The 15,104-nt window shown below is 41.1% G+C and overlaps 3 protein-coding genes across 3 annotated transcripts in view; 2 read left to right on the forward strand and 1 right to left on the reverse strand.

Moving 5' to 3' along the window:
• Nucleotides 1-15,104, reverse strand: part of LOC144653189 (uncharacterized) — a 467,538-nt gene that overhangs the window by 98,621 nt on the left and 353,813 nt on the right. The gene's annotated exons all lie outside the window — the stretch shown is intronic.
• LOC144655050 (uncharacterized) lies at nucleotides 2,284-4,770 on the forward strand. Its single transcript, XM_078515270.1, has one exon. It carries the CDS (start codon nucleotides 2,284-2,286, stop codon nucleotides 4,768-4,770), a length of 2,487 nt encoding a protein of 828 aa, XP_078371396.1.
• On the forward strand, nucleotides 4,820-5,539 carry LOC144655051 (uncharacterized). Its single transcript, XM_078515271.1, has one exon. The coding sequence runs from the start codon at nucleotides 4,820-4,822 to the stop codon at nucleotides 5,537-5,539; it is 720 nt and encodes a 239-aa protein (XP_078371397.1).

A 15,104-nucleotide genomic window follows, 5' to 3' on the forward strand; every position in this document is an offset into this window, starting at 1 on the left:
TCGAGAAAGCAGATGACATTGAGTCATGGACATCGCGACAAATTGAGTATCTTCAGCGTAGAAGAGCAGCCTTCAAAGGAGTGATTACGAAAAACTCCAAGAAAGCAAAGGATATCATTGCCAGGAATGGCAGTCGAACAGTTATTCGATGCGTAAAGGAACGTGTGTCACAAGCGTTACAGAACGCTTATCAAACAACTCAAGACATTATTGCTTTGCATGGCGACAATGTTCATCGGCGAGTTGAGGCGGAAGAATGATTAGATCAATTACGGAGCGAATTCGAGGATATCGTCGACACAATTAAAGAGTTCTTGGAACGTCGTGCAGATGAACCTCCATCTATTTTCGGAGAATTAACCGTCGATCGATTGAGCGACGAGGACGACAAAGCCAGTCAGCCTTCGCACGTGTCTGATGGTTCGCGCGCCTCTAGTGCAGCAGAGAAGCTTGCAAAGGCGGAGATAGCTGCTTTTAAGGCGAAACAAGAAGAAAAAAGATTGAAAGAGGAATTAAAATTGCAAGAAACAGCAGCGAAATTAAAGATTCAACAGGAAAAAGACGAGCTCGAACGCTTGAAGATGGAAGCCGAATTATTGTCGAAATGTGCGGGTTCCAAAGTCAAGAAATCTGAGAAGCCTTCTCATAAAGATAGCAAGAGGACCTCTGATTCGGAGAAAACAGAGAGCGAAGAAGAAGACGAAGAATTCGATTCCAAAGATGTTGACAGAATGTTCAAAGGAATTAAAAAACCCACATTGACTGTGTTCAGCGGAGACAAAGACCTTTATCACGATTGGAAAGCGCAGTTTGAAATATTTGTGAATCAGATGAAAGTTCCAGCTAAATTTAAAATGATGATGCTGAAAAATTCCCTGTCTGGTAAACCTCTTCGAGTTGTTGAGCGCTTGGGCTACACACCAAGACAATATCAAACCGCCTTGGAGAAACTTGACCAGAAATACGGAGGAGAGAAGCGATTGATGCAACGTCATCTCGAGGCCATATTACGGGCTTCACCGGTCGAAGAAGCTAATCTGAAGGAGTTTGAGATTTTTTCGGATCGATTAACTGACGTTGTGGCTAAGCTTGAGGATAATGACCAGCATCAGGAGCTCACCGGAGTTTCAGCGCTTTACATAGCAGTGCAACAAAAGGTACCAGAGTCCCTTCTTGTTTCATACCAAGAGTGGCTACACAGGGAACCAAGAAAGGATGGACTTACCACGTTTTCGAAATGGTTGCAAAAACATGAGGACAAAGAAAAAGAAGGAAGAAAGCTTCGAGTCGAAGAAATCAAAGAAGGGAGCTGCCCACACTACTACAACCAAGCCCTCTCACAAGTGTGTTCTCTATATCATGTACCCCATCAAATTACATCGTGCAAGAAGTGGGGCGAAACATCCGTGAAAGATAGATGGGAAGTAGCCAAAGAGAATGGTCTTTGTTTTCGTTGCTTGAGTTCGGGTCACCAAGGAAAGAACTGTCCGGAGAACAATCGTTGTGGAATTAATGACTGTAAAGGCACCCACCATTTCCATCTGCACTTTGAACAACGACCTAATCCGCCTGAACGCGTGGACGCCGCAGTGGGAACACGGAGTGCTTTCGGCGAGTCTGAAGGAGACGTTATGTTACGAACTGTGCCAGTTTTGCTTGTAGGCCCAGAAGGGCAAGCTATTAAAGTCAACGCTTTCCTAGATGATGGGTCGGATTCGACTTATGTCCGAGATGACATCATTACAGCCCTTGGCCTCGTCGCTAATGAACGAAACCTCAAACTATCAACTCTGACTGACAGTTGTGTTCCTCTCAAAAGCAAGAAAGTGACGCTGACAATAAAGAGCCTCGATGGCGAGACCCAGTCCACCGTTGAAGCGTGAACATTGCAAGAAATGTGTCAGGGCCTGTCAATTCCAGACTGGAACCAACACAAGATCAAATGGGATCATCTTAAGAACATTGCATTCCCTAAAATCCCTGGCAGGAAAACGATTGACATTCTTATTGGGTCAGACCATCCCGAATTGTCCTTAGCCTTGTCAGAGTGCTATGGGCCAATTGGAGCACCAGTGGCAAGGAAAACGCCCTTGGGGTGGACCTGTGTTGGACGTTTACCCGCCCTACCTTCAGCTTAGAGAAATGCTTTCGCCAGAACCTTCCGAACGCAGACCTTAAGTGAGACACGCCTTGATGAACAATTGCGAAAAATGTGGGAGATTGACTCTCTCGGAGTTCGAAAAGCGGACGTTAATCAATTAAGTCAAGAAAAAAATCTCAGCAATGGCAAAGGCGGAAAAGTCAAGGCGATGGATCGGAGGACGTTACGAGGTCGCAATTCCGTGGAAGGAAGAATTACCCTCTCTACCTGACAACAGAGAAGAGGCAGAAAAACGTCTGTACTCGCTTGAGAAGAGCCTACTCAAAAAGCCAGAGGTTGCACAGCGTTACAAGGAAGCAATGAACGCGAACATTGACAAGGGCTATATCCGAAAGCTAGAGACTGACGTTGTGAATGACGGTCCAAGCTGGTATCTTCCTCTCTTCCCAGTCATCCGAGAGGATAGAGAGATTACAAAAGTACGCATAGTATTTGACTCGGCTGCGAAATGCAAAGGAATGTCGTTGAATGACGCGATGCTTACGGGACCAAAGCTTCAGAGAGATGTTCTGGAGATTCTCCTTCGTTTTCGACAGAAACCTGTTGCTCTAGTAGCAGACATTAAGGAGATGTTCTCTCAAATTGTCCTCGCTGAAAAAGACCGCAGGTATCACAGACTGTTATGGAGGGACCTGGATGTGTCAAAGCCTGTCGATGTTTATGAAGCAGTTCGCCTAGTGTTTGGAGACAGAGCATCCCCTTACCTTGCTCAGTTCGTAGTTCGCAGTCACGCTCAAGACTTTGTAGACAAGTACCCAACAGCAGCTCAGGTTATGATTCAAGATATGTACATGGATGACATTCTGGATTCAGAAGATTCACAAACAGATGCTATTCTCGTGCGTGAGGACTTAACTAAACTCCTGAGTGACGCGGGTTTCCATGCTCAAAAGTGGTGTAGTAATCGAATGAAAGTGCTAGAAGGGATTCCAGAGAAAGATCGAGCAACTGGAGTGAAGTTCGACGAATCAGAGCTACCGAGTGTCAAAACATTAGGCGTTAAATGGAATGCTAGCGAAGATGTGTTTACTTTCACTGTCAAGGAAATCAACTTGTCCGTCTACACGAAACGAGGACTGTTGAGTCGTATTGCCACACTATTTGATCCGCTGCAATTCCTAGCCCCATACACCATCAGAGCGAAGATGGCATTACAAGAATCCTGGTTAAGAGGCCTTGACTGGGATGAAGAGTTTCCTGACGACTTGAAAGCGTCCACTCAGCAATGGGTAAAACAGTTACCCGAAGCTCCAAAGGTGAAAATACCACGTTGCTATCGACACGATGAGGAAGTAGAACGAGCATCGCTTCATACGTTCGTCGACGCTTCCAGACTATCTTATGCTGCAGTCAGCTACGCCAGATACACATATGTGAGTGGTCACATTTCCGCCGCCCTAGTAACAGCCAAAGCAAGAGTAGCACCGAACAAAGCTGTGAGCATCCCGCGCCTTGAATTAATGGCGGCAGTGCTTGGAGTGCGACTAGCTGAAACGGTCTCCGAGAAACTAGAAATACCGCTAAGTGAACACACCATGTGGACTGACAGCATGGATGTGATCTACTGGATCAGAGGTCATTCAAGACGACTGAAATCGTTTGTTGCTAATCGAGTAGCAGAAATTCAGCGAAAATCACGCCCAACACAATGGCGGCACGTGCCAAGTGAAGAAAACCCTGCTGATGACGCAACGAGGGGTCTCGACCTTACAGATTTGTCAGCTGAGAGCCGCTGGTTTCGGGGACCTGCCTTCTTACACGAGGGGGAGGAATCCTGGCCCTCAGAAAGTCGACCTGGTCAGACTGATTGCACTGAAGAAGGCAAACAAGAATTGTTGAAAATCAATCTCACGTTTCAAAGCAAGAAATCGCTTCCATTGCTTGACGCCGAGAAATTTTCGTCCTGGCTGGGATTATTAAGAATCACCGCGTATGTTCTGCGATTTATATCCAAGTGTAAGACAGCAGGACTCCAGAAAGAGCAGAGAAATATGTCAAGTGATAACCAGGCGAAAAATATCGGGCCAAACGCTAACCTGAAAGAAACCCTTGAACCAGAGGAAATCAAGAATGCAGAGAAGTACTGGGTTCGCGAAGCTCAAAGAGAACGCTTTTCGGAAGAGCTGACGAATTTGAAAGGAGGAGGAACTGTCTCTAAAAGTAGCCAACGTTGGAGATTGTCACCGTTTATGGACAGTGATGGAATCTTGCGTGTGGGTGGAAGGCTAGAGTTGTCCAGTTTACCTTATGATGCTAAACACCCCGTTATATTACCGAAGAAACATCACGTTTCGAAGCTCGTCGTTGCTCACGTTCATAATCAAGGACATCACAACCTTGGAGTGAACTTTACTCTTGCTGAGCTACGACAAAAATTTTGGATTGTCAATGGCAGAGAAGAAATCAAGCGATGGGAACGAGAGTGTAACTTCTGTAAGCTTCAAAGAAAACGCAGAGGTGAACAAATCATGACACCCCTACCAGATGTCAGGCTGGGAACATCGTTGCGATGTTTCACCCATTGCGGAGTCGATTTTGCTGGTCCATTCGTTGTCAAGCTGACAAGAAAAGTGTCCGCGAAGCGTTATTTGTCTCTTTCTGGGGTTTGAGGTAGCCTTTTCGTTGGATACAGCAAGTTTCCTGAACGCATTTTCCAGGATGGTCCGAAGGCGTGGCAAACCGGAAATAATGATTAGTGACAATGGCACGAACTTCACATCAGGCGAGAAAGAATTACGAGAACTTGTTTCAAATCTGGACCAAACCAAGATCAAAGAGCAGACAAGCAATGACGGAATTCGGTGGCGTTTTAACCCCCCTGGCGGATCCCATCATGGAGGAATTTTCGAGGCCTTAATTAAATCGGCAAAGAGAGCCTTGCGTGCTATCCTAGGAGAGACCAAAGTTACGGAGGAAGAGCTTTTGACAGCTGTCGTCGAAGTAGAGGGGATTTTGAATTCTCGTCCACTCACCTATTGTAGCAGTGATCCAAACGACGAACATGTCCTAACTCCTAACCATTTCCTGTATGGCCAAGCAGGAGGACAACTCGCACCACGAGTCGTCGACGAAATTGCATTCAATCCCAGAAATCGCTGGCGTTTCGTTCAAGATCTTATTAACAAGTGTTGGAGAAGATGGATGAAAGAGTACCTTTCAACGCTGAACACTCGCAGTAAATGGGTTGATCAGAAACGCAATGTTGCTCCTGGAGATGTCGTCCTCGTAGTCGATACCAGTAATCCAAAGGGGCAGTGGCCTTTGGGACGAATTCAAGAAGTGTTTCCAGGACCTGATGGTCAAGTCAGAGTTGTGCGCGTCAGGACCGCAGGAAAGGACTATGTCAGACCCATTACGAAACTGTGCTCACTGGAATAGGAACAGAACTATAACCCTGTTCGAGGGGGAGAATGTTGCGGCAATTTTTTTTTTAAGCTGCGCCCCACAGGGAATAATTAGTTATTCGTCCTACGGGACTTTGACTTATTAGTATGCTAGTTTTCGTGTTTAGTTTAGAGTCTTTTGCATTCGTTGTTCGCTGGTGGATACGAAAAGGTCGTTCGAATAGAAGTTATCGAGTCGTTTCGTTTCGTTTCGAATTAGTCAATCGGAGTCGTTGAAACAGCAAGGTTTTGCGAGTGAAGCCATGAGGGAATCTAACAGATGTAAAGCATGGCCTTATTCCGACATCGATTGACATGCTAAGAACATTTTGTTGATCCTTCCGCGAATATTTAGATTATACTGTTTTTAAGTGGTTAAAAAAATCACTTACAGCACGCGAAGAAATAAATGACAGGTACATCATTTCCGCAGCAGTTACTCAGTGGGTACACACACCTGAGTGTGTTTCTTTAGATCAACCAGACATCTGCCAAATTTCACAACTGTTATTTCTTGCTGTGTTCGTAACAAAGAAAGCCTGTATGGAAGCTATATACTGCACAGCGAGTCCACGGAGATTAGTTTTGAATTTAACTACGCATCTGCTTTCCATGTTCAAATAATTATTATTGAAAACGATTAAAATACAGTACACCGACAGCAGTTTGCCCGTTCATGTACTGGAGATTCATCCCGGACGAATACACTTAGAGAAGCACAAGCTTAAGTGGCGATGTCCTTTAAAGCGGACCATCGCATTTTGGGTCTTAAGGAAGTTTTTCTTCAAACTTTGCCCAGTGAACTATCTTGGTTTATAAGTAAATGTAACGGCATTAGTTTTTTGAAATACGTTAAAATGTTTTTTTTCAGAGCCTATAACAGCCAAGGCGACTAAAAGGCTAAATTTTGATGGTCGCTACAACGAAAAACTGCACAAGTTGACGAGCTCGGCACACAAAAACCGTCGACCGCAGCAGAAAACTATTATAATCCCATGAAAGGTGGTCCTTAAAGGGTTGTGAAATCATGTTTGTTTTAATATTCTTTAAATTTTCAGGTTTGGAAAAATTTATGTCTCAACAACCGTCAGATCGCTTTTTATAAACATGCCAATGTACCCTGACTTTGCTGGCCTTTAATTTCCAAGTCCAGACCAGACCATTCTAAATTCCACCTGAATTCTACTAAATGGACGCCAGGGAGCACATAAATTTAAAAATACCTTGCACTTCTTACCTTCTTTTGTCACAGTGACTTCTAACTTTTCGTGTTTTAAGCGAATTTTTCACACACATTATGCAAATGAGGCTGTAAACCGAGCAACGGTTGTTTTTAACAAAAACGGTTTAATCGTTGACTTACAGCATTGCAAGTCAAAAATTCAAGTCATTTCACAGAACAATCACTTGCAAACGTTTTAAAAGCGGTTAAAAACGGCGAATTATTCGTCCTGGAACTTTGAATTTGTTACGAATAAATTATGCAGTTTCGCTGTCTGCTAAACTTGGTCAGGTAAACTTACTAGTTGGATTTTGTACTCTTAGGTTTTGCTGATTTCTATTGTTGAGTTAACAGTTTTGTTACTTTTGGAATTTGAACATTTTCTCAGTATGCAATAAGTTTAATTTTAGCCACCACACATTGAAATCTAGGATTCGTGACATTTAATTTAATTACTGACATCAATGTACGAAATTTTTTAAAAAAATTATTCTGTTACCGTAGCTGAGGACGGTACTTTGTGGCCCTAATTGCCTTTCTTTCTAATGGATTTCGTTTTTAACTTCTTTGTTACATACACAGATATCAGTAAATTTTAGTATTACTCTGTGTATCAGTAAGTTATTTTAACACAAAAGCTAGCTCGTGCGAACTTAATTTTATTTACATACATCTTATACTCACAAACCCGTGGATATCGACGTTTAATTATCATCCCACTGCTCGAGATATATTCCCCTTCGTAAAAGGAAAGAAAAACACTGCCTCATTGCAAATGAAATACTTTTCATAGAAATACTCTACTGAAAAAAATACTTTCAAGTCTGTTTCCTGGCACTCAAACTTTATAGATCACTGGGGCGACTTTAACCGTGACAAAACGGAAACTGACGTGACACGGCCAGTAATTTATACCTAATCTGTTCAGAACTAATCGCGATCGCGTGGTTCTTCATCTAGGTTCATTCGACTTTTTTGCTTATCCATTTGATTTTCATGTTTAGATGTGCTACCACACCTTATACAAATTTCAGTTTGCACAACTACCTCTAAGCTTATAACAAGAACGTCTCTGATCCCTGTTGCCACCACACGGTACAATTTACTACAGTGGAACCCAGATATAACGATATGTCAAGGGAGCAGTAAAATTATATCGTTATATCGAGGTATCGTTATATCGAAACTCCCGATATAACGATATGGCCGTAAAATAACCGAAAATATCGTTATATCGGGGTTAACTTAATCAAAGATACTGAAACTTAGAGAACTATTGAATGACAAGGAGGATAAAGATGATAAAGTTGATAAAGAGGCTTAGAACACAGTATCATTTTCGTATATAATTGTACAAAGCTGTTGGCAGAAACATTAGAGATTACTCGATTACTGTAAGGTTATTGTGTTAAATTCAACACTAAGTTGAATTTAATAATATCGTTATATCGGGAAAGATTTTACGTTCGGTGCACTAAATTCTCATGGTTATATCGGGAATATCGTTATATCGAAGATCGTTATATCGGGGTTCTGTCCCATACTCTTTACTGTAACTTTTGACGGGACACAGAATATTCATCGTTATATCGGGAATATCGTTATATCGAGGATCGTTATATCGAGGTTCCACTGTACACCTTGAGATTATGTCATTCTTTTCCAAAAAAGAAAAAAAAACTCTTTCTCATTGCAAATAAAATACTTTTCATAGAAAATCTCTACTCAAAAAGCACTTGTCTGTTTTCTTGACACAAATTTAGATCAATCGGTCAAAACGGAAACTAGCGTGACACGGCCAAACAATTATAACTAATCTGTTCAAAACCAATCGCCTGGTTCTTCGTCTAGTTTCTTTCAACTTTTTTGCATATCCATTCAGTTTTCATTTTTAGATGTGCTACCACGCCTTAAACAAATTTCAGTTTGCACAACTACCTCTAAGATTATAACCAGAAACGTCTCTGACCCCCTCGCCCTCAGGAGGGAGGGGTTACCCCCATAATGGCCTAAACGGGGAGGCTCCGTCCGAAAGGGGTACCATTTTCATGCTTTAGGTGTATAATAGTAGGAATCTCACAAGTTTAGGTAAATGAAAGCGAAGGGATATCGGTTATTTAGGTATTTAAAAGGAGGTTCAAGTTTAAATATTTCGAACAAACGCAGCTTATGGCTTTTCGGTATTTTTAAACAAATTTAGCTTCTTGGAGCCAAAATAAAGTTGTCCCGGGTAGGTGAGTTATCCCTAGCAGAGCGTTTACAAGGCGCTACGGTAACCTTAGCGCTCAGCTAGGGTTACCCTAGTGCTAGGGTAACCCTAGCTGCCTTGTAAACACGTCGATGAAAAAAGATGAAATGTGGGAACGCTAGGGTAACCCTCCTGCCTGGGAAACCCTAGCACTAGGGTTACCCTACCTGCTTGTAACCAGGCACTAAGTAGAAATACTAAGTACTAAGTACACTTAGTAGAGATAAGGGACTATAGGAACCGAATAGTCTGATTAGTCAAGGCTGATAGCCTAAGGACTGTAAGATTTTTTATAGGGCGCGGGGATGGAGGAGGGGGCATGAATTTTAGATGCTCGGTTTTTTTTTTTCTTACAGCCTAACAAGATATTTTTTGGTGCTCGCTAGAAATTTTTTGGGATTTACACCCTCCCCCATAAATCATCTTATGCTCCACCCCTAATTGCAAAGGCAAAAAAAAACTAAGAAAGAGCCGGAGGGGTTTCAACAGTTATAAAAAAAACCTTCCCTTATTAACTTCGTAATTCTTAAATAATTTATTTTACATGTATTTGTCTGAACAGCATTCAAAACAAGCTATCTAACAATGACGTCTTAGTGCGCAATTATAGAATTTGAACCAACCGCGTAATTTGGAAGTACCGACAAAGGCTTGAGAAGAATTTAGCGCCGGGGTGCAAATAACGGCACGCGAGCGCTGGAGGCGCGAGCCGCTAGGGGGTGTGGGGGCATGCCCTCCCAGAAAATTTTGAAATCTAGAGGCTTGAAAATGCTATTTCCAGCGCTCTCCAAAAGCTATCTGTGATTTACGCATATTGCGAATTTGTGACATTTTTGAGACATTTTTTCACATTGTTGTCACGATTTCTGGTTTGTTTTAGTTTTTGGCTGTTTAATATTGTTGTGCATCACCCTACATACGTTAAAAAAAATGAAAAGAAGTACAAATGTTTATTGTTTCAAACCTCTCGGCAGATAAAATTGTATTTTCAACATTTTATACAGGTTTGTTTTACTTTTTGGGAAAAAACTGGGGGGGCACGCCCCCCCCGGCCCCTCCCCTTGCTACGGCACTGTATGGTAACTCTCTACGCACCGGATCCGACTTGAACAAAAACACCGTACACCTTCTGAATAGCCTTTGACATTTCCAGATTTACGGAATATCGGCTCTTTGGCCCCTACTGGTTTCTTCGTGGACGTCCTTGGTGCGCTGGATATAGGCAAGCTGTTCTTGGGCGCCAGAACTTTCCAAATGTGTGCCTATGCTTGGCGCACACGGTCATTTTTGCGACAACCGACTCCTCTTAATCGAAAAAGCCAGCTCTGGCTAAGATAATTTGCCATTCTGTGATGTCCTCTCGCGATAAATGTATAATAGCGAGGTGGCTGTCTATCGATTCATCGCACTGAAGCAAGCAGAAAAAGACCTGAAACGCCTCGTGAATCGCCACACTTTCCCGTTTGCGACAAAAAGCTCGACATCATGTTTTGAAATTTTATTTTTGGAGCCAATTACAAAACTTTGGCTCAAACTAATTACATTATCACAGTGACAATACTTACCCGAGAACTGTCTCTAACATTTATTTAAAAATTTGTGCCATTATACCACACTATACACTAAACTATGAATAAAACTAGTTACAGAATGACAATTTCAAATGTCTTTGGGCATCCTTACAGCTAGTAACGTGAATTGTGGCAATAGAATTTTGACGGTACGAACCGTCGGGTTTTGCCGACGCAAATCTTGTTTGCATGAAACACGAAAAGTCACGCAAATAAAGTTGTAAAGCGCTAAGGAAGCTTAAGGAAGAAAGTGATCATAAAGACCGCGGAAATTCTGGCTAGGAAAAATGATTGCTGCTTTATGCAAAACAAGATTATGAAAGTGACTTTGAACAACAGATTAACTAACTAAAACTGCAACTTTATAAAGTGGCAACAAAACATGTCAACTAAAATACAAGATCACAAATTGTTTATTTCAAGAGTTACAACACTCCAACTTGTTAGACCAGTTAAAACTGAAGGAATTTTCAAATATTACACCTTGAATGCTTTCAAATTTAGTAAGAACTTATTTGTTCTTCCCTTTTTAAATGAAAAACAGCGAGTTCCAAAAAGTTAGAACGGTTTGTTTGAAAACATCGGTCAAAGTTCAGCAGACAACACATTTTGCAAATCAATTGTGACATTTGTCTTAAAAGCATGCAAAGTTCAAGACAACTTAAGTGTCATTGTCAGAGTAAACCAGGCAATGCCAAAAGATGGGGGTCAGCCGATTTCCCTCATATTTTCAGCATTTAAAACCTATCAGATAAGATTAAGATTGGTGGCATTTAAATGATTTTCTGCCTTTTCAATCTTGAGATTGACCACCCCCCTAGTTTTTGGCACAGAAAGTGCCAAAAATCCTCATAAAAAAGGCCAAATTCTCAGTACAGGAAACAGATCTTCCTTTTGCATTTCGTGCACAAAACTTTTTCTCAAGGTAAATTAATTGGTTGTTGATGTTTTACATGTTTAGAAACACTTTTCCAGTTCAACTGTAATTTTTACTATATTTTCTAAACTAGGTAGGTAGCTTGTGTCTTGCCACAGAGTGAATTTGGGGGATTTTCAAATTCAATTTTTTCAAAAGTGCGATAGTTTATTTTTTATTAAAAGCCATTTTATAACAGTCCATACCCTTCTTATTCGAAAACAAGAATTTATTGATTGGCACAATAAATTCTTTCTCCACGAATTTAGTTCAAAAATGGCTCTGATCGCTCTTATGGCTATTTTCCCGCCAAAATTAAATCACACTAAAATATCACATAACGTCTATACAATTATATTTTGAAATGAAATAGTTGTATTTTAATTCATTGAAAGGAGTAGAAACTTCAGTAAATGTTTTAATAATTGATTTCGAATTAACTATGTTAATTAACCCTCGGACGTACAAGGGGGGGGGGGGAGGGTGGATGCCACCCCCCATGAGGTTTTTTCTAAATTTTGAAAAAGCGATTTACTCTACAATGCTGAAACTTTCATTAGCTGTTCATTCATCCTTTGCGGAAATTTTGATATGTCAACGTGTGTCCGTGGTGTGTGACGTTGCCATGGCAACGTCATAAATACAAGCAGGTCTTGCCAAAAATCGTCATTTTTACCATTTTTCTTAATTTTTTTCCAGTTTTTTTAAAACAGAAGTGCAAGATGTGTTTATTTTTACATTCCGTAAGCATTCTGGCTTGATTTTGCATCAATTCCCGTTATTTTCTGACTTTCTAAGAAAATGTTGAAATCCAAGATGGCGGATCCAAGATGGCGGCTCTAATGACGTCACAGCCAATTAAAATTATGTCATCTTATAGAGTACGCTGAGGGCTTTCTTCCAAGTTCAAAATAATTTCGCTACGCCTTAATATAACGAAAACTCCGTGGAAGGGTTCCATCCACCCCCCCCCCCCCTTGTACGATGGTGGGGGTGTGAGTTGGCTTGTACGTCCGAGGGTTAAAGTAATAGATACCGCAGTCCGTGCATAAATTCATGGTGTATTTCCTGCGAAAACTAAGTCGCGTAAGCATTGCTTCGATTTTCATAGTTTAGTTTGGTATGTCTTAAAAGCGAGATTATAAACGTAATATATAAGGCGGTCTTTGTAGTAATGATCCAAGGTACCAAAGAAAGAAACCACGAGTCGAGACGTTATTTCTCACGTTCGACACGGAATTTTGTCAGTTTCAATTCATACTATCACGTTTCATTCGGGACAAACACTCTTAGGGCCTGTTTACATGATTCCGGAATGACTTTCATTCCGGAACGAGTTCATTCCATCCCCATACATTTCTCTGTATCTGTTTACATGATACCGAGACGAAAGTCAAGTCATTCCGGAATGAGTTCATTCCGGTTTTCATTCCGGAATGAAAGTTTCGTTCTGGAATGACATTTCATTCTGGTATCATGTAAACACAGAACGAATTTCGTTCCGAGATGAAGCCGCAACTCGCGAAACCGCGTACAGACTCCACAGTTTGAATTCAGAGCGAAAAACGTAATAGCATTTACTGTTTAGCCCAAAGAAGCAGCTCTGTGGTCAAATTACTCGTTAAAATTGCAGATACGGTCATTAATGGGCACAAAAACATGTTTGCGCGAAACATGCACCATCTTGTTTTGACCTCGCGCGAAAATCACGCACGTGAAAATGCCTTTGGTTGAACCGATCGGCTCTGTCATGTAAATGCAGAACGAACTTCATTCCGGAACGAGTTTCGTTCCGGAATGAAAGTCATTCCGGAATCATGTAAACAGGCCCTTATATAAAGCATGAATTGTTCGTTAGCTTCACAAGAATCACCTTGAAGTCTTCTCGAATATAGTACAACTGTTCTACCGTTAGATGCTTGTAAACAAGATGTTACAGTTCGCTTACTACTCTACTACTCGAGGTCTTGTTGTGAGTGGCAAGCGAGGATGGCGATCTCGAAGTTCAGAAATCACTGAGGGAGCTTTCTTCATTCAGTTCAGGTCACTTTGACTTATCCGTAGATAGAGTGGCAGGTATGAGCATCTGTCCAGAACACTAAAAGAGAAGTAACAGGCGACTGCATGCGACTGGCGACCTTGAAAAAATACCTGTTGTTATCACTGCACAAAGATCAATGCAAACAGATTAATGACCCACGCCGTGTTTGCATGACCTTTGTAATGTATGCAACACTGTCACGCTGGTTGTAATTCGAGCTCCTCTCTTTTCAAGTTAGTCTTTAGTTCTTTTCATACCAAAACAGACACAAACACGCATACAAGACCCAAGTAGACGTACACAGGTAGAAGTTTAGCTGAGCAATTTTTATGCTAGAATCGTTAGTAATAGGAAGCATTTTTTCCTTATACCATTGCTTATACAATCTGGCTATAGAGCAACTGTTATCGTAACACTCTTGATGAAATTGTGTGCTAATTATTTAATGTACTCTCATTTGACCAACAAACGCACAAATCTCTGTTTTGGATATATGTTGTTGAGGACTGTATTCTCGTTTTTAGTGCAGAATGCACTATTGTGATGGTTTGGTGGGTTGGCGTCTGCTAAACCCCTAAACCACTAAACCGCTAACGCGGTGTAAACTTTTAATCACCAATTAATTAATTAATATCAATTAATTAATTATTTCTGTAAAGGGGGAGGGGATGGAGAGAACCTGACCGTGTGCCCGTGGTTAAACGGGGAGTATATTTACAATATTTACAATTGAAGAACTCAAGGTATATATTTGTTTCAAAAAGCACTATGCTCTCCTTGTGGTACAATTCTTTCTGGAACAAAATACTTTGTGCTAAACGCATGCGCAGATCAGTCTACATCACGAACATTGCGTGTTTCTTCTGCAGAAGGATTCGTGTAGACTCTGTGGCGGCAAGTTAAAACCACAAATTAATTGAATTTAACACTAAGGCGTCATAGTAGTTCATGTGAAATAATTCTTGATATGGCAATGCTGTTTTCTTAGAAAAGGTGATCTAGCATCTCATAATAAATTGATAATATCTGTGTTATAATCAATGTCGCCTTGTTTGCAGAAAATAAATCACGTTACCATATCATCATGTTACATCCGTTTTCGACAAAAACAAAAGTGTAATGTTACATGTTTTTGACAAAAACAAAAGTATCTCGTTTGCTGTTTCAATATCAAACTGAAATTCAAGCTATCGAAAATTAAAATAACAGGGACGTGTTTAGAAATTTTGTATTAAAGCCTAACGTGGTGTGCTTTTCAATGCGGTAGAATTCCTTTAGAATCCGTGGCGTTAATTTAATTAAACTTAAAAGGCATCACAGCGATCTGCGAGAAAAACAACAGTATCATATTACATCCGTCACTTCCTTTCCTTTGATTTGTTCTCCATCGGTTGAACTAATTTCCGTTTTATTTTGTAAAACCTCTGCCTCTTAAGTTGTTTGAACATGCTTTCGTGACGGTTCCGACATTTTTTGAAAGAAATCTTCACACTACGTGCTTCTCGATTTCATGCTTGAGTGAGCGTGTGACGTGTTCACCAGACCGTGGCGAGAGCATGATC

The sequence above is a fragment of the Oculina patagonica genome, chromosome 5, assembly GCF_052425735.1.
Source record: "Oculina patagonica isolate OP01 chromosome 5, crgOcupat, whole genome shotgun sequence".
NCBI classification, from domain to species: domain Eukaryota; kingdom Metazoa; phylum Cnidaria; class Anthozoa; order Scleractinia; family Oculinidae; genus Oculina; species Oculina patagonica.